The sequence below is a fragment of the Dasypus novemcinctus genome, chromosome 11, assembly GCF_030445035.2.
Source record: "Dasypus novemcinctus isolate mDasNov1 chromosome 11, mDasNov1.1.hap2, whole genome shotgun sequence".
In the NCBI taxonomy this organism is placed as follows: domain Eukaryota; kingdom Metazoa; phylum Chordata; class Mammalia; order Cingulata; family Dasypodidae; genus Dasypus; species Dasypus novemcinctus.
Genome location: NC_080683.1, coordinates 126113113 through 126136832, shown reverse-complemented (window position 1 = coordinate 126136832; position 23720 = coordinate 126113113). Strand labels below are relative to the sequence as shown.

Sequence of the window (23720 nt, the reverse complement as noted above, 5' to 3'; positions counted from 1 at the left end):
ACGAAACAGTGGCGGTCCGAGGAGAGGAGGGGGCTGCTCAGGAAATGCGCCTGTTTGCCCACGGGGATCAAGAGGAAGTGGAGGGAGGGATAGGGCACCTCAAGAAGGAGGTCATGGGGAGGAGAAGAGCCACATTTCCTTTACTCACTGTCCTCTCCCAGGAGTGAAAATAAGCCAGGAAACTGGAGGAGCCTGTTCTCAGAGGGTGCTCCCCGACAGACCCGCTGTGTCTGAAGCGCCCGCAGGAGCGCACAGCAGTGTGTCTGCTCATTTCCTTTCTGATCCTAGAAAAGGAACAGTGCTGCTGCCATCCTGAAGGAACTGAGACCCAGAGAGATGGACATGACACAGGAGAGGTGCCCTTTCTCACCCTCGATATTCAGAGGCAACGGGCACTGCTGAGAGTAAATGTACAGTTCTTCCGCACTGCTTTATGAACATGTGTTTTCACATTTCCTTCCTTTTACTTTTCTCCCCACCCCCTTTCTTGCTGCCATTCTTTTCCTATTTAAATTTCTTTGCCAAGTGACGAGGTGACAAACACATTAGCTGGTGGCAGGGGGCTTCCCCAGCAAGCACTGCAGGTCCCTGGGTTTACCCTGCGCAGCCCCAGGCCCCCAGGCCCTCACCTAGGGCACCCCTGGCCTGGAACAGGGGGGTGCGAGCCGGGGGCTGCAGCGCGGACAAGCACTGGGCGAGCCATAGCCCCTGCGGCCAGGCGACCCCCCGGGCCCCCCCACAGCGGCCTGACCCACAGGGCGGCTACTAGAGGCTCAAGCCCCGACACAGGACCGAGGGGAGCCGGGAAGCACAGGTGGGCCATTTCTCACAGCTATCCCAAGGCTCCGGGCTTGCCTGAGGGCCACGGGAAACCAGGGGTAGGCTTGGCCCGAGTCTCTGCAGGCAGATGCATTTCTAGAAGGTTCTGGGGGTGCTGTTAGACCTTGCCACGTGCCAGTGCTGCACTGTCCTACCAAGGCTCGCGGCCCGACACGCCTGCCAAAAGCCACAGCCGCTTTCCCTGGGGAACCAGAGCCTCAACAGAAGGGCCCTTCCAGCGGGTAAGAAGCTGTGGGATTTTCAAAGCAAGATTTTGAAGGTTTAATTCCTTTACTATATTTTTCAATGTGACATCTGATATATGCAAAAATATAAGTGAAGCTTTATAAACTTTTAAAACCATCCAATTCTCAGACCTAATCCACACAATGGCAATCAACTTCAAAAGCAAAAATGCCCCTTAATATTAAGCTGCTTTTCTTAAATCATTCCCGAATATGCTTAAGCTAAGATTTACTTTCATAAGTAACATACAGTACAGAAGTTAAGTTTTAAATATATTTTTTTCATTGCTTACAACCTGTGACTTTCACTAGCAAATAAACAATACTGCATTGTTACTGAAGACTAATCCAAGAAAATGTATGAAGTTTGATGAGAAAAATGCATCAAACTCTCCAAGATATATAGAAAAATTACTAAAGAGCAAGAGAACACAGAGAAATATTCTGCCCTAAATTTACCAATTTCGGTTTGGTTTTTTTTGTTAAATAAGGGAAGCAAAAAAATTTAAGACTGAGCTAAATCTTCAAACACCAACAATGAAGAGACCCGGTCTGAGGAACCACGAGCAGGGGCGCAGGCAATGAGGGAAGGCTCACCCAGCCCGAGTCGTCTTGAATTCCACCTTGAGGATGGGCTTGCATGGTTCTGGCTTCTTCCCATCCTTTAGCTGTTTTCCTGAAATACATTTTCCTTCATTAAATTCTAAAATCCTGAATTACTCTAAATTCTTACATTAATAATTTATAAAATGTAAGTGAAATATAATTAAGTTCACCATGAAACATTTTATTATTCTGAAAGTATTTAATACAAAATAAGATATTTGAAAAATTATAAAGCAAATTTTACTGTTTGAAAGAATGCCAGTGTGGAAAAGCAAATAAAATGAATAACTTAGGAACATTTATGTGCAAAATCCTAATACAAGATACTGACAAAAGTCTTCTGAATATTCTTAATTACCGATAAGAAAAATATTTTCAATTTGCTAAATGAATTCATGCTTTAAAATAACTGGATCTGAGAAAAACATATCTAAATCACATTTTCACATTTTTCAAGTGGCACAGGCTGGAAAGTTAAACAGTTAAGAAATTCCCTTCTATATATTCATCTAAAGTAAAATTCATCAGTTACAATGTCTAAAACACTGCTAAAATATACCAACCTCTGCAAAGTGTGCCAGGAACACATTTTGTCAAAGAATTTTGATTGCTTTAAAAAACTTGGATTTCTATTATTTTTACATGTTCACTGTAGAAACTACAGGAAACTCAGAAAAATATTAAGGAAATAAAACATCTAATTCCCATTTCTTACAGATTAATCATCTCAATGTTATATTTCTCTCAATCCTTTTAAAGTACTTGAACCTGTATCATGATGAGCTAAATATATACACACGGGTACCGGTCCATCTGTAATCACGCACACCTATCAGCTGTGTGTTAAGATATTTCACTATATACATGAGAATGTTTTCTAATTTTGGAATCGTGACGTGCAATGGAGGCTCTCAAGGCCGAGCCCTGGTGACACTTGCTCCCATGGCCACCCCCGCTGGAGCCACTTTGCAGGGGCCAGCAGCGCTCCTCAGGCCCGTGCCCACTCTGCCCATTCCTGCGCCACCAGGCACTCTGCCCAGCCTTGTCAGGAACACCGCCAGCATGTCAAGTGAGACGCCGGCTCCCATCTCGGACGCCCTGGCCGTTGATTCCCTGAGGCCAGGGCATCAGCTTCTCTTCTGCCTCGGCCAGAGGATCTGGGCTGACGGAAGCTTCCATGACCTGCTCCCTCACCTTCACAGGCTGGTCTCAAACACACAATCTCGGGCCAGTCTTGCCGGTCACCCTGTCCAGGAGAGCACGCACGCTGGGCCGGCTGCCCTGAGGCCAGCACCTGGGCACCTGGGTTTAGGGCTCCCTGTGCCTCGGTGTTCCTTGCTCAACGCCAGCTGCCCTTCTAGGGGTCTGTGTCAGGCAGGATAAAGACCCTGGCTCAGGGAGCTCCATGGTCAACGCCATTTACTGGTGTGGTCACCACCCGCTGGGGAACAAGGCATATCCTGAGTGATTTCATGGGGTGTGGACCTTGGAAGCTTGTGCCCAGCCCCACTGGACACTGACAAATGTGCTTTTCCTTTTTCAAGTGTGGCCAATGTCCTTTCACGAGGTCACAGCTGTGCCCCACTGAGGCACAAAACTCACGACTGAGAGCCAAGTGTTCCAAACACACTGATACACATGACAGCCTCTTGCCAGTGATCACCCTGAAATGCCACGAAGCATAAAGGAAGTCGTGCATCACACTCATGGAAGTAGAGTCAAGCCTCACTATTCAGTTTCTGCAACTGCAAATCCACCTGCATGCTGGGAATTACGTGGAACTCCCATTAGCACTCAAAGCACTTTGTGGTCACTCACAGAAGCTAGGGCGCTGAAAGGTCAGAGGTGCGACATTACGTTCCCAGCATAGACTGAATGAGGCAACGCACTGCTGTATGCTTCAGCTCTTGTGCTGTAAACAAGCATCTTTTCTGCAGCACATCCGCCATCACGCTTACACTTTCATGTGCTCTTCGTGGGTGTCACTGCTTAAAATGGACTCCAAATCTAGTGCTGAAGCAAAGCCCAAGGCTCCAAGCACAAGAAGGCTGTGCATGCCACATGGCGCTGGACGAGTCTTGCCCAGACACAACCCACAGCAGGTTGGGTGAGCTCATGTGACAAACCCAAAACGGACACTGACAGGCTATCTCTAAACAGAAACATGCACCAAGCACGGCAACGCGCGGGCCACTGGGAAAGCTGTGTGTGGCCAGAGGCTCGCAGGAACACTGTGCTGCAGCAGGAGGGAGGGTTTGCCAATGCTCTAATTTGATGTTTGCAGAGACTTTACAGAACTACATGAACAGTAAGAACCAAATGTATTTACTACCTGCACCATCAGAGAAGGGATATTCAGAAGACTGTGATATTCGTTGTCCCAAAGTCCAACTATAAAGATGTTTAGCTTGAGATCCTATCATCTGGTTGTCAGGTATTCTTTGTATAGGCCTGAATATCTTACTTCCCTCACAATGAAAGGAGCCTGTGCTCATCCTCAGCAAAGCCCAAACGCAGCCGACAGGCAGCTCCCCTGCCCAGTGTGGGGGCTGGGGCGCCTTACCGTGGGGTGTGATCGTCTGCACCGGCCTGGCGGGGGACCTCACGTTCCACGTGGTCAGGGTGCCATCCGAGTGACTGCAGATGAACTGCTTCCCCTCGTGGTGCCACGCGACAGAGTGGATGGCCTGCGGGCAGAGAGGAAGCCCAGCATCAGGCAGCACGCCACCTCTGCACACCCACATTTAGCTCTCTTGCAGCACAAGTGAGATTTAATTTGAAATCGACATGCCTTTATTACTTTTTACTTTCCTTATTCCTCAAGTCAGTATAAGGAAGATATGCTTGTGGTACTCCTGACAAGATTGGCAAAATAAACGTATTCTCATAGATATATAGAATAACCACACTTGAACATGAATTACTGAGTAATTACAACCAATACCCCATTAGAAAAACTAGTGGACAGATTAGACCTGTTTTTTACAGTAACCAAAATTCTCAGGAGACAAAAACACAGCTACAGGATTAAGATCAACTGAAAATAGCCCAGGGTGAGTTTCAAGACATGCCTTCCTTATGACAAATATTGAGGAAATTAATAAAACTCAGAAGAGACACTTTTCTGACCATAAATTTGATAGCACTGAGCCTCTTAAAGAAAAACCATCTGGAAATTGTTTTTCTACATCCAGAAGTGTGTCATTCCACAACCATACTGCTTTACCATTAGTATTTTTCACCTGTAAAAAGATATCTTGAAGAAAATCACTTCCCCAGACCCCAGGATGACCTCCTTTGACTCAAGCCCTGGCACTTTTGTTCTTGTGGTCAGTGGCTTCCAGAGTGCAGTGCAAGCCGATGGCACTCAGGTGACAGCACAAACGAGCGCTCACACAGGTCAGCATTTACCATCCTCTAGCCCAAAGTCCACCTATGTGGCTCCTTGGAGGTTTACACATTTAAGGTGACTTTTATGAAAGTGTTAATGTTAATGGGTCAGATTAAATAACATGAATGATGTCTGATAAAAAGAATCAGCTGTATTTCTAAATGCCAATATTTAACACAATGCTTTTGATTCAAATTATCTCCAAAATTAAATTATAACTGCACTCTTACAACAGAACTAAGTGTATTCCAAAATATACATAACATTCTACAAACCAGAAAATGTTTAAATTAGCAATCCCTTGTAGCCTTTACAGATGGAATTAGTTCTGCAAAATATTAGTACTAACAACTGCCAAAAATCTATAAACCAAACTACTTAAATATTTTTAAAAACCAGTAAAGGAAATACGAGAGGTTTATGGTTAAACCTGAAACCTAGAAATAAAAATATTCTAAACACACGCATAAATGTGTATCATGTATGTAAGAGAGAAATGTTTTTATGCTAACGAAAACAGCGCACACATTTTTTTTTGGTACCAGTAAAGTCTTTATTCATTGTATTACCCCAGGGAAAAGGGTCAGCATGTGCTACAAAATGACAGCAGAAGGGAAAAGAAGTACCAGTATAACCCAACCCTCAAACACACACACACAGCGATGGGGACACCAAAGCCCAAGGGGGGACAGTCTCCTGCAGTTCAGGAGCTAGGGGAAAGAATCAGGATGCAGGCAGGTGCACCCTTCCCTCTCCTCGCTTCCTCCCCATAAATTCAAGACTCCACACACAGCTTTGGCTTCTAGCAGTAAAGAGGAAGCTACATTCTTCTGTCTCCTTCAAAAAAGTCTCATGCCACTTGACACGAATTTCTTGCGCAGGCACAGAAGTTCCTGAATGACTTCGGTGTACATTCACCTTCCCCTTCTTGATCTCTCACCCCCACTTTCTACATGGAACCGCGCCCCCGCCCATTGTTTCTCTGTCCTGGGATTGATGAGGAAGCAGGTAGGTCAATCCAAACATAGCAGTGTTACTTACTCTTCCAGCTTGAATCACATCCAGGAATGGCCTTGACTCAGAAGGCTGGGAATGAGGGATGGCATGTTCCTAAGTTCTTCAGGTTTTTTGTACAAATCACTGAAGAGTTGTGGAGATACCCCCAAAATTAATGTGTGGGGTTGGGGAGGCAAACTGGAAAGGAGCAATGGGATAGGTTTTCAGGACAGAAGATCTAGTCCAAAATAGGAAATAGGGGGAGGGGAACTATAAAAGAAAGGATGGTTTGAGATGCCTACTTCAAGAGGGGACCATGCACATGTTTCAGATCCTTTTGCCTGGTGCAGAATCTTCTGTCAAATATGCTTTGCTATTTTTCTTTCAACACAGAAAAGAAGTTTGTGGACAATAAAAACCCAACTTCGGGAGCTCTACAAAGCCCAGACAGACACAGTAACTAGAGGGGGCAGTGTTTGGAGGGGACCAGAACCCACGCACTGCACCAAGTGCGTTCTATTGCGCTTGCCCTGCTCCAACAGCGAGGCAGGTCTGCAGGGACTCCACAGTATGCAAACGAAGCCCCTTTCTCCTTCAGCTCCCATGACACTAATCACTACGGCAGCAGGGCAGGACACCGGCTGCGGACACCACAAAGTTGCCTCCACGTAGGATCTCTCTGGAAGCCAAGCAGGAAAAGTCCAGGTTTTTGAAAGGTTAGGGATTTTAGTTTTTGCTTCATCCATCCATCCTTGTACACAACAACCGCCCAGTGTACATGGCAAGCCCAGCCTAATCAGGGAAGGATGGATCTGGGGTACCCAAGCAAGGCTGGGGACAGGAATTCCACATTTCATATCTAGACAGCTCTCACTTAGCCTTGGCTTCCTCCTTTGACTTGTAACCTGGCCCAGCCTCTCCCAACCTCTCTGTGCCACCTTCCTGTTTAGACCAACTTACAGTAGGACATCAGGTCATGGGTTGACCCAATTAAAAACTAGTGTCCCATGAATACTTCCTAGGTGGAGGGATTCAAGGGGACACCATGGTGGAAAGCCAGCTCTGACTGGTAAAATGAGTCCTTCTAACAGTTTGTGCATGTGTGTGGCGATAACGCAGCAGCAACAAAGCAGTACTCCTGCTGTGCAGGCCTGGAGCGGCTGCCAGCTTCTCCCTGAGATCGCTCATGTACCTGGGAGCACGGTGCAGGAATGAGGGCCTTAAATTAAAACAGACAAAAGTACAAAACCAGAATGTTTATATTAAGGAAAAAGTAAAAAATGCACAAGGTATGTCATTTGCACACAGCTAGAGCAGTTGCATCCTGGACAAAGTGGGACCCAAAGTAGTTATCCAAGGGAGCAAATAAAATTGCGCTGGCCCAATGGGGCAGGAGCGAGCTCAGGAGCAGCAGGTCTGCAGCCATCTCGACCACCCCTTTTGCCCATCCTCACAGTCCTGTGCTTGGGACAGTTCCCAGCACCCTGTCCCCAGAGTGGGTTACTAGGAGATAAGACCTCATAAAACCTTGCCCTAGCCCTGAGATTCCCTCTCCAGAATGTAGTTGCTCCTAGGTTGGGGTCATCGATCTGCCCTCATACTTAATCTTTCCACTCTGGCCTGAAAAATATTTTTGTAAATCTTTCTTTCAAAAGAAAACAACTTCCCTCTCCAGGCATTGTCCAAAAGATGGAGGTTCTAGGAACATTTCATGCAGGCTTTTGAGGTATTTCTCCCAAAGGTCCTCTCTTGCCCTTGGAGAGAGCATGTCTGGAGCTCCTCTGCTTCCCCCACCCCATCAAGATGGAAGAGGGGGTGATACTGTGGACCCCCTACCCACTCTGCACACTTCCTCCACTCTGCCGACTGAGGCCTGCATTTGGAACTTCCTGGTGGCAAAAGCACGACCACCCACCGTGGCGCAGTGCTGGGCTTCTGGGAACAGGGCAGGCTGTGGATCACCTCCTCTTCCTCGCAACAGGAGGAGGGCTTGGGCTGGGGCTGCTGAGCTGTCAGTGGCACAAGGCCGCCATCTGGCGGGTGCTCCGGCAGACGTGGGCTAAGGTGGCAGCTGGCACTCGAGAGCCTAGACCACCACCTGCAGCACCTGTCTCCTCTGGAGCTACGCTTCTGCATGTTCTTCCCCTTGGGCTGCCTCTCACCTGCCAGGTCCAGACTTCTCAGAGGTGCCCTCCACCGGCCCACCCTCCTTCAGGCTCCAGGAGCCCTCCATGTGCCGCCTACTCTGTGTGCTGGTCAGGCTCACGTGTCAACTCAGCCAGATCGTGGTGCTTAGTTGTCTGGTCAAATAAGCACTGGGCTAATTGTTAACCCATCGGCATTTCACGGACTTTAATCACAGTGAGTTGATTGCATAGACGGCTGGTTACATCTACCACCAACCAACGAGATTGTTGTCACAGTGAGTTGCATCTCATCCTATCAGCTGAAGGCCTTAAAAGGGGAAGTGATTTCAGCATCAGAGAGAGAATCCCCATCTCTACTTCAGGAAGCCAGCGTCTCAGGGAATCAACAAGGACCTTCCTCGGAGCTCCTAGCTTGCAGCCCTGCTCTGTGGAATCTTGACCTTTGCATCCCCATAATTGCATGAGACAATTTTATAAAATCTCATGCTATTTATAGAGATCTCCTGTCAGCCATTTCCCTGGAGAACCCTGGTACAGTACAACGCACCGCGGCGTCACTGGGGGTCGAGTGTGACCCCAGCACAGGCGGTCATGGGCAGGAAGCTAAACCCCATGCGCGCACTGAGCCACTTACTGACACCAGCGCCGCGCAGTCGATGCAGCACCTCTGCCTCCCAGGCGCGCTCTCTGGTGCCTTTTCCACAGCCTGGGCGCAGCCACCTGCAAACTGCGGGTGGGACATGGAGCCCCTGGCCGTTGCCTTGTTGCCAGGGCGACAGCCACAGCCCCAGAGGAGTTTGGAGGCAGAGAGGTAGTTCAGAGTAGAGGCAGCTAAGTCCTCCCTGGCATCCACATCTCGTTGCAAAAGCACCTAGTATTTTCAGTTTCTTAGCTGTTCTAAAATCAAATACTATCTAATTATAGGGGTCAATAGTTTACATTTATTCTGGATAAGAGAAACAACAGAAAGCACCCACATAAGAAAAACCAAATTCTGACTTTTAAATGCAACACACATGCTATTTCTTTATTCCATTATTTCTATAATTTTTTGACTAACAAAATTTGCCACATATGCAGAGCCAGCAGTGAGGTGGGTCAGAAGCAAACCTGAGTAATTTGGGGAGAAGACAGGAGATTTAAAGCAGGAAGCACTTGGGGATACAAGACTTTCTGTGTACATGGAGTCTGTATATTTTTCCAAAGAATTTAATATATAATTTCCACCACATTCTTAATAGGTTACTTAATAAAAGAAATAAAAGAAGGAAAACTGTAGAAACAGGATTCAAAGGCGCTAGTAGACAGAAAAGAAAGAGCAGAGCACAGAAAGACAGAAAAACAATGAAGAGAAGCAAACGTGCGGAGGAGAGCATGAATGCAAAGTGCTAGGGGAGGGGCAGCGGTAGAGACGGAGGGCAGTGTCCGCACCCCAGGAGCCCTCCAAAGGGCCGCCTCTGCACGCCCCACGCAACCCCAGGGCAGCCCCTGCACACCCCAAGCTCCCCCAGGGCAGCCCCTGCACACCCCCACGCTCCCCCAGGGCAGCCCCTGCACACCCCAAGCTCCCCCAGGGCAGCCCCTGCACGCCCCCAAGCTCCCCCAGGGCAGCCCCTGCACACCCCACGCTCCCCCAGGGCAGCCCCTGCACACCCCAAGCTCCCCCAGGGCAGCCCCTGCACACCCCAAGCTCCCCCAGGGCAGCCCCTGCACACCCCAAGCTCCCCCAGGGCAGCCCCTGCACACCCCAAGCTCCCCCAGGGCAGCCCCTGCACACCCCAAGCTCCCCCAGGGCAGCCCCTGCACACCCCAAGCTCCCCCAGGGCAGCCCCTGCACACCCCAAGCTCCCCCAGGGCAGCCCCTGCACGCCCCCACGCTCCCCCAGGACAGTGCCTGAACACCCCAAGCTCCGCCAGGGCAGCCCCTGCACGCCCCCAAGCTCCCCCAGGGCAGCCCCTGCACGCCCCCAAGCTCCCCCAGGGCAGCCCCTGCACACCCCAAGCTCCCCCAGGGCAGCCCCTGCACACCCCAAGCTCCCCCAGGGCAGCCCCTGCACACCCCACGCTCCCCCAGGGCAGCCCCTGCACACCCCAAGCTCCCCCAGGGCAGCCCCTGCACACCCCAAGCTCCCCCAGGGCAGCCCCTGCACACCCCAAGCTCCCCCAGGGCAGCCCCTGCACACCCCACGCTCCCCCAGGGCAGCCCCTGCACACCCCAAGCTCCCCCAGGGCAGCCCCTGCACACCCCAAGCTCCCCCAGGGCAGCCCCTGCACACCCCAAGCTCCGCCAGGGCAGCCCCTGCACACCCCAAGCTCCCCCAGGGCAGCCCCTGCACACCCCAAGCTCCCCCAGGGCAGCCCCTGCACACCCCAAGCTCCCCCAGGGCAGCCCCTGCACACCCCACGCTCCCCCAGGGCAGCCCCTGCACACCCCAAGCTCCCCCAGGGCAGCCCCTGCACACCCCAAGCTCCCCCAGGGCAGCCCCTGCACACCCCAAGCTCCGCCAGGGCAGCCCCTGCACGCCCCCAAGCTCCGCCAGGGCAGCCCCTGCACACCCCAAGCTCCCCCAGGGCAGCCCCTGCACGCCCCCAAGCTCCCCCAGGGCAGCCCCTGCACACCCCAAGCTCCCCCAGGGCAGCCCCTGCACACCCCAAGCTCCCCCAGGGCAGCCCCTGCACACCCCAAGCTCCCCCAGGGCAGCCCCTGCACGCCCCCAAGCTCCCCCAGGGCAGCCCCTGCACACCCCAAGCTCCCCCAGGGCAGCCCCTGCACACCCCAAGCTCCCCCAGGGCAGCCCCTGCACACCCCAAGCTCCCCCAGGGCAGCCCCTGCACACCCCAAGCTCCCCCAGGGCAGCCCCTGCACGCCCCCACGCTCCCCCAGGACAGTGCCTGAACACCCCACGCTCCCCCAGGGCAGCCCCTGCACACCCCAAGCTCCCCCAGGGCAGCCCCTGCATACCCCAAGCTCCCCCAGGGCAGCCCCTGCACGCCCCCAAGCTCCCCCAGGGCAGCCCCTGCACACCCCAAGCTCCCCCAGGGCAGCCCCTGCACACCCCAAGCTCCCCCAGGGCAGCCCCTGCACACCCCACGCTCCCCCAGGGCAGCCCCTGCACACCCCAAGCTCCCCCAGGGCAGCCCCTGCACGCCCCCAAGCTCCCCCAGGGCAGCCCCTGCACACCCCAAGCTCCCCCAGGGCAGCCCCTGCACACCCCAAGCTCCCCCAGGGCAGCCCCTGCACGCCCCCACGCTCCCCCAGGACAGTGCCTGAACACCCCAAGCTCCGCCAGGGCAGCCCCTGCACGCCCCCAAGCTCCCCCAGGGCAGCCCCTGCACACCCCACGCTCCCCCAGGGCAGCCCCTGCACACCCCAAGCTCCGCCAGGGCAGCCCCTGCACACCCCAAGCTCCCCCAGGGCAGCCCCTGCACACTCCCAAGCTCCCCCAGGGCAGCCCCTGCACACCCCACGCTCCCCCAGGGCAGCCCCTGCATACCCCAAGCTCCGCCAGGGCAGCCCCTGCACACCCCAAGCTCCCCCAGGGCAGCCCCTGCACACCCCAAGCTCCCCCAGGGCAGCCCCTGCACACTCCCAAGCTCCCCCAGGGCAGCCCCTGCACACCCCACGCTCCCCCAGGGCAGCCCCTGCACACCCCAAGCTCCCCCAGGGCAGCCCCTGCACGCCCCCACGCTCCCCCAGGACAGTGCCTGAACACCCCAAGCTCCCCCAGGGCAGCCCCTGCACACCCCACGCTCCCCCAGGGCAGCCCCTGCACACTCCCAAGCTCCCCCAGGGCAGCCCCTGCACGCCCCCAAGCTCCCCCAGGGCAGCCCCTGCACACCCCACGCTCCCCCAGGGCAGCCCCTGCACACCCCAAGCTCCGCCAGGGCAGCCCCTGCACACCCCAAGCTCCCCCAGGGCAGCCCCTGCACGCCCCCAAGCTCCCCCAGGGCAGCCCCTGCACGCCCCCAAGCTCCCCCAGGGCAGCCCCTGCACACCCCAAGCTCCCCCAGGGCAGCGCCTGAACACCCCCACACTCCGCCGGGGCAGCCCCTGCACACCCCTACGCTCTCCAAAGGGCTCTCTTCTCTTCTCTCTGGGACTATGTCTTGCAGGACCCAGATGCCTTGGCTTCCTAAATCTCTCAACTCTGTCTCCCCAACCTAGGATATGCTGGGCTCCTCATGGGCTCTCTGTGCTCAGACACGGAAACTCCCCCAGGCAGTGAGCTACGGCAGTGATGGGCACACCTCATTCACCCCCTCAGGAATCCGCCCTGTGCCACCTGCTCCCTACTTTCTGAAATTGCTTTTTCATATATTTTGTCCAGTTTATTTGTCTACGGCAAGAGGTAAATCGAGTCCCCATAACTCCACACTGGTTGAAACCAAGACCACTACTTAGGTTTGTAGTAAGCAAATCTAAAAAAGTCTGTTTTTAAAATATCCCGTAATTTTATGTTGAAAATAGCTTTATGGGCCAAAACCTGCAGAGGAATAAAAGGGACTCCATTCAAATTATGTTCTTTTAAAATTTCAAGATCTTGACTAGTGTGCCTGATAATTCTTATTAACTAAAAAGCTTTAAAAATAAAAGTGTGCCTCTATAAAAACAGGGTATTTCCTTTCAGTCATGCTTACAAAGATGATATAAAGGTATTTACAAAGCACTCCTAATGTAGTTTGCTGTTAGGAAAGTGGAAGCCTCAATATGGAGACATGAGGTAGTTTATCTTAAAACAAACAAGTAAAACCACACGCTTCCTAGTTCCGGCGCTAGGCACCAAATAGGAAACAAATACTCCTAATACTCAAACTCAAGTTGCCAGACACCACTTCACACTCCAGCCACAGTTCTAAGGACAGCTATCTCATTCTGGGCCTGGGTCAGAAGTACTCAAGACCTGTAAGTGTGAGGTTGCATGGCCAGGACACTGCGGGGACCACTGAGGTCACCGCCACAGGACTCGGGGCGACATGGAAACCATCAAGGCTAGCAACTCCAGCAGAACAAGGCGCCAGACAGGTCTCAACCACTGCGCTCAGGATGAAACCTCAAGCACAGCCAACTGGCCACCACTGGAGAGTAAAGGGAAGTCCTGCCGTGCCCTGCTCTGCTCGTGAACTGCACTTTCCTGTGACCAACGTGGTGTGACTGATGCGGCAGCCAGATGGCAGTAATCCTCAGAGGTGTGCCAGCTCATACACAGGCAGGGAGGGGCAGGATCAGAATGCCCCACGTGCCGCCGTCAGCGCAGTGCATGTTCTCACACATCGCTGGCTGCAGACACTCGGGCATCTGTTCCTCCTGACAAGAGCTTCAGCATCAACCATGAAGCATCTTGCTAAAAGTGAAAAGTGAACCTGAAGTCCATCAAGGCTCAGCAAACTACCCAATTTATAGGCAATCTGAGGACAAAAGAATAAGCTAAACAAAGTAGGGGTGCGGTCTGAAAAGTCCAATCTTTGGGAGACTCTTTCCCCAACAGATATCGGTCAGAAAGAGCTGAAGGAAGGAAGGGGGCAGGAGGAGAGACCTACCGAGCAGACAAAAAGTCTGCTCCATCAATCACAAGCAAACCTTGCTTGGATCTTAAAGCAAGAAAGAAACCCCAAGTGTCTACAGTAGACTATCACTGGTATAAAAATAAACAATAGAACACATTACGGAATTTGCTTGTGAATGCACAGAATATACCTGGAATGCATGAGAAACTGATGGCCAGGGACAGGGGAGGGAAGGAGATTTCTGGGTCTTTTGAACTGCATGACAGTGTTAGCTATTATTAAACGTCATTTGATTTTGAGGAGGTCCCATTCATCTATTTGTTCTTTTGCTGCTCGTGCTTTAGGTGTAAAGTTCATGAAGCCACTTCCTATGACAAGGTCCTGTAGATGCCTCCCTACACTGCTTTCCAAGGTCTTTATGGTCTTGGCTCTTATATTAGGTCTCTGATCCACCTTGAGTTGATTTTTGTATAAGGTGGGAGATGGTAATCCTCTTTCACTCTTTTGCATATGGATATCCAGTTCTCCAAGCACCATTTGTCGAAGAGGCAATTCTCTCCCAGCTGAGGAGGGCTTTGTTGCCTTCTCGAATATCAGATGACTGTACATATGAGGATCTAGCCTTCTGCATCTCAACAGAGTTTGCCAAGAAAGTGAAACGACAGCCTACCCAATAGGAGAAAATATTTGGTAACCATATATCTAATAGGAGACTAATATCCTGCATATATAAAGAACTCCTATATCTTAAAAATAAAAAGACAAACAACCCATATAAAAAATGGGCAAGAGATCTGAACAGATGCATCTCCAAAGAAGAAATACAAATGGCTAAAAAAGACATGAAAAACTGCTCAAAATCACTAGCTATTAGGGAAATGCAAATCAAAACTACAATGAGATACCATATTATTCCCATAAGACTGGCGTCTATCAAAAAAACAGAAGAGGATGTGGAGGAATGGGAACACTCATCCACTGCTGGTGGGAATGCAGAAGGATCCAGCCATTCAGGAGGACAGTTTGGTAGTTTCTGAAAAAACTAGTTATATATTTGCCATATGACCCAGCAATCCCACTGCTGGGTATATACACAGAAGAGCTGAAAAGAAGGACACAAACTGATAAATGCACACCAATGTTCACAGCAGCATTATTCATTATTGCCAAAAGCTGGAATCAACCCAAATGCCCATTGACAGATAAATAAACAAAATGTGGTATATACATACAATGGAATACTATTCGGCTATAAGAAGGAATACAGTACATACACATGGGATAACATGTATGAATCTTGAGGACCTTATGTTGAGTGAAGCAAGCCAGGCATTGAAGGACAAATACTACATGACTTCTCTGATATGAAAGAATCAAACCAAGCTGTCTCAGAGAGCTTGAGACTAGATGATAGGCTTACAGGAAATTGGGGGGAGAGGAAGTTTGTGAGCTCACGCCTACATGGATGAAATCCATTATAAAGTAGAGGTAAGTATTTGTACAGGGAAGAGAGAAGATGGGGGCATAGGATACCTTTGGGTAGGGCAATGTAAGATTGAGGGGGGCTAGAGTTGGGAGGATGAGTCAGATGGCCCAAGGAACTGGGGGTAAGGGGGTTGAGGGGAATAACTGAACATGGGAGATTGTCAGGTATGTGGTTGAAACTATAAGGCTGAGAAAACTCTTTAGAAAACATTAAAAGAAAGGATTATCTGTTTAAGGTGCTTAAGGTGGGCATCTCACACAGGGGCAGGCTTCTAGGGTGTGTGGGGGTGCTCATCTTGTCATAGTGTGTTATATCATAGGGTGGAGACCCATACAATGGTGGGAAGGTATACCCACATCCTAGGGAGGCCTGATGTTGAGAAATAGAAGGAATTGTGTCTCTTGAGAGAATTGGTGGTTCCCAATGGGGAAGAATAGTCTAGTGTGTCAAGCCCTCAGCATTGTTGCAAGTATCTGTGAATCCTTCAAGCAGGGAAGATTGTCACTGTGGGCACTGAGGGGAGGAGGAGAGAGGAATAGAATAGGTGGAAGCAGGGTGACTGGGGGGCAATGGAAGTGTTCCACAAGATCGTGCAATGATGGACAAAGGACATGTTAAATTACACCAAACACGTATAAAAGTCTATAAGCTAAAATGTAAACCACAATGTAAAACAAAAGGAAACTAAAAATTTAGAAAGCTGTATAGTCTAAAACATAAACCTTAATGTAAACCAAAATGGAGCCATGTTTAATAGCTATGTTTCAATATCTGTACATCAGCTGCAGCAAATGTAAACATGTAAAAAGATCATTGCTGGGGAATGGGGAAAAGGGTTTGATGTTGGATATATGGGAGTCCCCTATATTGTATATGTGACTTTACTGTAATCTAGAACTTTTTTGAAGACAAAATTAAAAATTAGAAAAAAAAGGGAAGGATGTAGACACTGAGGAAGAAATGAAAGAAACTGCCTTGCCACTGTACATACAGAACACCTATTACAGTGTTGAAAGGCAAAACGTCAAAAACAAAGTTTTACGATATTTTTCATTCTTAATATCCCAATTTATTTTTTAATTTTAGGCTTTCTAAATTAGTACGTATTCTCTTTCTAATCTTTAAACCTATCACTACTATTTCATTTTCTTATTAATTGAATTTGGCAATATATTAGGTTTCACTTTTGTGGTCCACCTTTGTGGTCCAAAACTATGGCAGGAAAGGAACAATGGTGTGGGGTGTTATTGAGGGGGGACACATTGTTAGGAGGGAGTTCTCCAGGGCATGTATATAGGGTACATAAAAACATTCGGATATATGTTGAGTATTTTCGTAGTAGTTACTGTTACAAATGACAACTGAGGGAATGCTCAGTTTCTAGTCAGGGGAGCTCTGTCACATTCTCCAATGGAACAGCAACAATCCCCCAAGTGCAAGGGCAAAGACCAATGAAGAAGGATGTTCCAATGACAAGCCCTTGACACTAATCACTATGCTTATGAGCCTGTGTGCTTACAAATCTGAACTAGACCTAGAGCTCAGGGTGTCTAACAGTTACCTCCTCTGAGAGCCTCCATGTTGCTCAAATCTGGCCACTCTTTAAGCCAAACTCAGAATGTAAATGCATTACCTTCCTCCCACTGTGGGAAATGACTCCTGAGGACAAGCCTCCCTGGCACCAAGGGCTTCCTACCAATCACTAACTGGTGATATAACTAAAAAAATACTTTGAATAAAAGGAGGAAATGGTAAAGACAAGTGAGTTCATATGGCTAAGAGTCTTCAAAAGAGCGAGGAGGTCATTAGAGGGGTCGCACTTATGCACGCCTCAGCAGGATCCCAGAGACAGCCAAAATAGATACAACAGCAGGTACTGATGATCCTGAAGGCTACAGAGACACACAGATTCTACGGTCATGGCAGTTGGCTCTGGAGTTCAGTGCCTTATCAATGGGCCCTACTTTGGAATTTGTGTTCCTGAGTGTGATGGAGTTGGACTCAGATGTGAACTTTCTACACATGCCTCTTTTGTCACTTTTACTCAACCTGTGGTTGGTGTATACCCAGGAGGCTTCAGTCCCTGGATTGGCCATGTGCCAGCTGGGCCCCGAGCCTCAGCAGAGTTCCAGTTCCTACTCTCCAGTTTGTTGGACTTGCACAGGTCAGCTAACAGGGCGGTGAAGATGGTCAACCACCATATCCAGGGAACTGAGAGTGCCTACAACTCTAAGCAGGAGAATCGTATCCATCAACCATGTAGGATCTAAGACCTCTCTCAATATAGAGGTGGAGTGGACATCACCAGCCCAGGGTCCACAGGATTAGAGTGGACTTACAGAATAGAGTGTTCTACTATAGAACAATTGTGACTAGTAATGGAAGAAACTGTAGCATTTAACTGGTGAAAGTGGCCATGGTAGTTGCTGAGGGCAGGGAGAGGGAAGAAGAGATGAGATGTGGGGGCATTTTGGGGGCATGGAATTGTCCTAAATGATATTGCAGGAACAGATGCTGGACATTATACATCCTGCCATAACCCACTGAATGGACTGGGGGAGAGTGTAAAGTACAATGCAAACTATAATCCATGCTGTATAGCAGTGCTCCAAAATGTATTCACTAAATGCAATGAATATGCCACAATGATGAAAGAGGTTGTTGATGTGGGGGGCGTGGGGTGTGGGGTATGTGGGACCCTCTTATATCTTTTAATATAACATCTTTCGTGATCTCTGTATCTTTAAAAAAAAAAAAGGACAATGTAAATTTTTTTTTAAAGTTATTTGAGTCGCTGCAATGACAAAGACTGCCTACACTAAAATCACCAATTAAGTTCCTAGAGAAGCTGCTTTGAATTGGCTAAACCAACAACTTTTGATAGCCAATCACTGCCATTACCTCATCGTACGTGTATCTGTAGTCTGCTTTCTTTGATTTGAGGTCCCACAAGACTACTGTTCCGGATTCAAAGCCAATCAGAAGCTGTAACAGAAAAAAGGGCTCATTACCTAGGAATGATACAATTACATGGCATTTACTTGCTGACAATTAAGGTAAGTATTGCCAGCATATGCTTCAAGTGTACATTTACGACATATTAGCCATTTTCACTGTGATTTATAAGTACATAGATGACAACTGAGAATATTACATTGCCTATCTTTGATTTTGATGGTTAGGGACTCACCATACATCATATAACTGAGTTTTCAAAAACAAATAAGTACCATACTGTTGTTACTGTACATCTTCACTAATCAATACAGTATAATAAAACACTGATTAAAATTAATTATGTCCTCTCGAGTTTACATTCTCCTAACTCACCAGCTACCAGATGACTCTCCTCCACCTGGGCCCCTCTCCTGCACCTCAAGGAGCCTCAGAGCAAGTGGTCCCAAAGTTGAGCGCACCTGCCTGCGCTGGCCACTTCTTGGAGTTCCCTATCATCACCACCCACCACCATCCCTTATGTCAACATCTATCCAATCACTGAGGCCAGAAACTGGGGAGTGCTCCTCAACTCTCGTCTCCCCACAACAGGTAAAATGCCCAGGTGCTTCAAAACTGCATTCACATCTCTCTAGTTCACCTCCCTCCACTCCTAACACCTGGCTCCTGATTCTGGCTTCCTGGCCTCCTTCCAAACTGTTCCAACTTTACCTCCAGCAGTTTTAAAATGCAAACCAGACCATGCACTGTTCAGCTCCCACTGAACACCTTATCATGCCTCATCATTATTTTTAGGACAGAAGCTGAGCTCAGGCCACGAGCCACAGGCTGCGTTCCCAGCTCCACTCCACTGTGTTCTGCTCACCCAGAGCGTCCAGTCAATCCTCCTTGCCTCAGGTTGCCTTGCCTAATAGTGCCATTTAAGCTATCCTTCCTCAGTGGAGCCTTCTGTGACCCCCAAATGTGAGCCAGTGCCCTTCCGGGTGCTCCCACAGTGCTCAGCACCTGGCTGGCCTGAAGGCCTTCCCCTTTACCTGAACACTTTTGAAGTCCACCACACTGGTCTTCCGCGCAAGGATGGCTTAATGGCACTGACCACCCTACCTCTTATATAAGACACGGGGCCCAAGACAGTGTACGGGCTTGAAAGGTGTCTACTGGATGAACAGGTTGCAGAACGGAATCTGTGCCCTTGCCTTACACTTCGTCCCCTGCCACCCCACCCTTGTCCAGACGTTTTCCAAATTCTCCTGCGTGAACTCTGCTCTGCTCTGATTCATAGTTCCTGTCTCCACTCTAGAAGACGGACCTGGAAATGATTCTAGGTCAAGAAACCATGAAGGGAGCAACGCCAGGGCCCAGGTGAGCAATGTTCTCCAGCAGCACTGCCAGTCCTCTCATGCAGAGGCCGCAACTGTACAGGAGAAAACAAGGGCTCCCAAAAGGCTTCTTTCCAAACTCCAAACGCCACGACTACAAGCTAACCCAGCAGGCCCATCTGGTATGCAGGGAGCTGGCGGAGGGCAGGGCAAGTGAGGTCAGCTCCGCCCCAGGCCAATCTCAAGGGGCTGGTTTCTGACAGGATTTACACAGGCTACCATCATAAGACGCTAAAGGTAGAAACACGGCAACTATTAAATCAAACCACCTCAGAGACTGGCTTAAATTAGGAAACAGATTCAAGGGAAAGTAAACATTCTTCTCTTTAAGTGTGTTAATGAACCTAATAGCGAGATACCAATTGTACAAAAACAGTTTCAGATTGAGTTACATATAATTAACAGAAAATAGTTTAAAATGTTATATTAATATGTTTAAAAGCTACATTATTAATTTGAGCTAGTTATGAAGGAAAATTTATATGAGACACAGAGAATTCTCTAATACAAGGCAATATGTGATAGGCACCATAAAACCTGTAAAAACTATGAGAGTCAGTTTTGAACAGGGTTATCCAGAAAATATTTTGAATAAGCCAAATATAAACAAACAACTTTTAATAATAGTTAATTTCACTTATATTTTAGGGTATTTATGGTTCTTTAAATATTTCTCACTTTTCCACTTATTCTTCATAATGTATAAATACTTCATTTAGCGTATGACATATACAACCTTTTTTCACAATCAATTTTGTTAAGCATAGTCCTGGAATAGTTTACATATTTAAAAGTACTAAAATTCATTCTTTTAAATGATAAATATAACTTAGAAAAATCTTTACCTTTCCCTCATCCATTGGATTATCACTTATATGGACAACAGGTCCCGGGTGAGATTTAGATGACCTAAAAAGAAAAAAATTGGATTTTTTCTCAATTAAAAATTCCAATACAACTATATGCTCATTACAGTAAGAATAAATGGATAGGAAACACTGATATATTTATAAGGACAGAAGAATTTCAGTAAGTAATCCAACAGGGATGTGGATTTCTTAAAAAGGATGAAAAAGGAGTAGGAAAGAAATGTTAAGTGACCCATGTTGATGCAAGCAGTAAACCTGACAATGAAGAGATTTTCTGCGTGAGAAAGGCCCTTCAAACTGAAGTGCTCAGCAGGCGCTGGCCCCAGCTAGAGCTCTAAGCAAATGTCAGAGTTGTGCCCTGGTCCAGTCCCCACCGGGGCTTCCCACTCGGCTCCACAGGTCACCCCAGAAGTGGTGCCAACAGCCTGCAAAGAGGCTGCTGCTCAGAGTCACTCTGCAAAGGGCGGGGATAAGGCAGCGGGGCAGAGGCTGCGGCAGACCAGGCCTGCCCAGGTCCTGACACAATCCAGACCCCGTGCTGCCGGCGGCTGCCCCAAGACCACACATCCCAGGCCAGAGGGCGCGGACACCACTCCACTGCAGCAAGGCCAGGGCACGCTGGGGACAGGCCATGGGCATCCCCGTGGCAGAGAGACAGCAAGGCTACAAACACAATACATGAGGTGTGTTTACAAAGAAAGAGAAAAGAACATAAGAAAAAGGAGCACTGAAATGGGCCTTGCCCACATCCTTCGACTCTGAAGGAGACAAGGTACAAAAGGGTTCGGGACCAGGTAAGAAGTTAAGCCCCAGGATCCTCAGGGTCTGGTAGCTTCAAAACAATCACCCCTGTACCTAAACTAAATAAAAGCAACCTGCAGATTCACCCTGTGCCATGCTGACTTTAGCACTTATAGTAAGTGCCAAATACTGGACTCAAGTAGTGGTTGAGACCCGTGGTTTCAAACACCAGGTGACTCCTTAGCGGGTCTTGACCAGCATTCAAAGAAAAGCGAGGAAAGACAAAAGAACAGAGACAGGGTGCCTCCTGGCCAGCAGGAACACAGTCCTCGATCCCTGCAAGCACCTGCCCTGGGACGTGCACAGGCGACCTGCATGCGTACACAGGCCACTAGGACTGTGCGCGCAGGCCGCAGGGTGGCGTGACCGGGGCAGGGGGCGGTGTGGGACTCACAGCTCGATGGCTTTGTTCCACATGACGACGTAGCCAGAGAGCGAGAAGGACTCCACGTTGACGATGTGTATGTTGCCTCGCTCCGTGCCCACATACAGCCACTTACTCTGGAAAGGCAGGTGGCAAAAGGTGACCCTGTGGGAGAAAACACCCAGAAAGGAAATGAGCAAAGCATCAGAGGATTAATAGCATCATGTCACCGGGAAAAGCAAAGAGGGTAATGGGCCCCAGGCACCTCGACCACGGTGACGGCACCCGAGGATGCCCTGAGCAAGGCAGCTGTGGACCCAGCAAGGAGAAGCCACGGGGTGGAGTTTCGGAGCTGTCCAGAGCCGCCTACTGCTGGGCACCGCCAGCTGCCCCCAATGCCAGCGTCCAGCCACAGGCTGCTCCCGACCTGCCTGCCGGAGCCTTGGCAGGACAGGAGACAGGCTCATTCGTCAGTGTCCACCTGTGGGCAGCTACAGTGAGCACAGCCCCCTGCAGTGTCCACCTGGGGCACCTATAGCGAACAGAGTCCTCCACAGTGTCCACCTGGGGCAGCTATGGTAAGCACAACCCTCCACAGTGTCCACCTGGGGCAGCTACAGGTGTGCACAGCCCCTCACAGTGTCCACCTGGGGGGACCTATGGGGAGCACAACCCTCCACAATGCTCAGCAGTCAACATGCCCTTCCACAAATTAAGATATCAAATGACGGGCTATTTAACAGCCAGTGACCAAAATGCAAAACTGGAGGCAGAGACAAACTGCACTTGTCATTTCCTACTTCACAGCATGCCTTCAAACTGTTGTATACACATGACCACATTTCCTCATATACAACGTAAGAATTCCAGCCTTCCTTATTGGAATTGTTATGTTTAAAAGAATAAAATAATCAAAGAGTAACCTAACAAGCATTTATATAGCAATTAAAACTTACAACGTAATTATACTGATCTACTATTTAAAGGGATGACGCAGAAAGTGGATGTGGCTCAAGTAAATGGGCTCCTGTCTACCATATAGGAGGTCCAGGGTCCAATGTCAGGGCCTCCTGGTGAAGGCAGGCTGGCCCGTGTGGTGAGCTGGCCCAGGCAGAGTGCTGGCCTGCGTGGAGTACTGCCCCACACAAGAGTGCTGTCCCGCACAGGAGTGCTGGCCCACATGGAGAGCTGGTACAGCAAGATGATGCAACAAAAAGAGACATAGAGGAGAGATAACAAGAGATGCAGCAGATCAGGAAGCTGAGGTGGCACAAGAAAATAATCTCCTCTCTCCTACTCCAGAAGGTCCCAGGATCAGTTCTCGGAGATGCCTAATGAGAATACAAACAGACAGAAGAACACACAGCGAACGGACAGAGAGAGGAGACAACTGGAGCAGGAGAGGAATGAATAAACAAACAAATCTTTAAAAAAAATAAAATAAAGGGCTAACAGGTTGGAACGCTTAGGCCTACATAAGCACGTATGTGTATGTAGATCACCATGGTTACAGATACACGTGACAGAGGTCGATCTGTGACGTTGGACGAGGTCACTTCAGCTTAAAGTGCGGCCCAGTCCCCAGGACAGTCTCCACCATCACTGATGGCCTCCAGGGACGGTCACAGGGAGAGGAGGGTGCAGGGAGCAGCCAGGAGCCAGGTCAGCGGAGCCCAGGAGAGGAGATGCCGCCCTGTGCATGGCTGAGAGACGGAACTGCCAGGACCACAGATATCTGCCAGTCAGCCCCAGGGCCACCATGTTTGGGGAGAAAACATCACCTGATGACACTTTAATCTGGACTTGTAGATGAAGAGGCCTTGGCATGCCACAGAGCTGCCTTCTGAATCCTGTGCTCAGTTTCCACACAGTGCCACTGTAAACACCATCCTCTAATTCACTCGAGGGACTTAAAAAATCTAAGTGTCAGGGGGTCATAAATTTATATTCTAGTAACTACTTAGTTTCAGCAGCAGTCTATCAAATATTAAATAGTCGAACAATAAATTTGGAAGATCTTATTATTATCAATTTTCTATGTCAGAAAACAGTCTCCTAAGAAATGCTGAAATCATCTATAAACAAGAGCATCCACCTAATCAGAGGTCATTACAATTTCACAACTGAATCTGTAGAAAGGAATATGAACAGTGAGCA

General features: G+C 49.3%; 1 protein-coding gene across 10 annotated transcripts in view; it reads right to left on the bottom strand.

Annotated features, from left to right (window-relative positions):
- Window positions 1-23720, bottom strand: part of STXBP5 (syntaxin binding protein 5) — a 146831-nt gene that overhangs the window by 74947 nt on the left and 48164 nt on the right. For all 10 annotated transcript variants that reach the window (XM_058307622.2, XM_058307623.2, XM_058307624.2 and 7 more), the window contains exons 5-9: window positions 21594-21728; window positions 20375-20438; window positions 18097-18180; window positions 4234-4357; window positions 1662-1740 (exon numbers count right to left, since the gene is read on the bottom strand). In XM_058307622.2, coding sequence (XP_058163605.1) covers window positions 1662-1740; window positions 4234-4357; window positions 18097-18180; window positions 20375-20438; window positions 21594-21728 — 486 coding nt within the window. The remainder of the gene's footprint in view (window positions 1-1661; window positions 1741-4233; window positions 4358-18096; window positions 18181-20374; window positions 20439-21593; window positions 21729-23720) is intronic.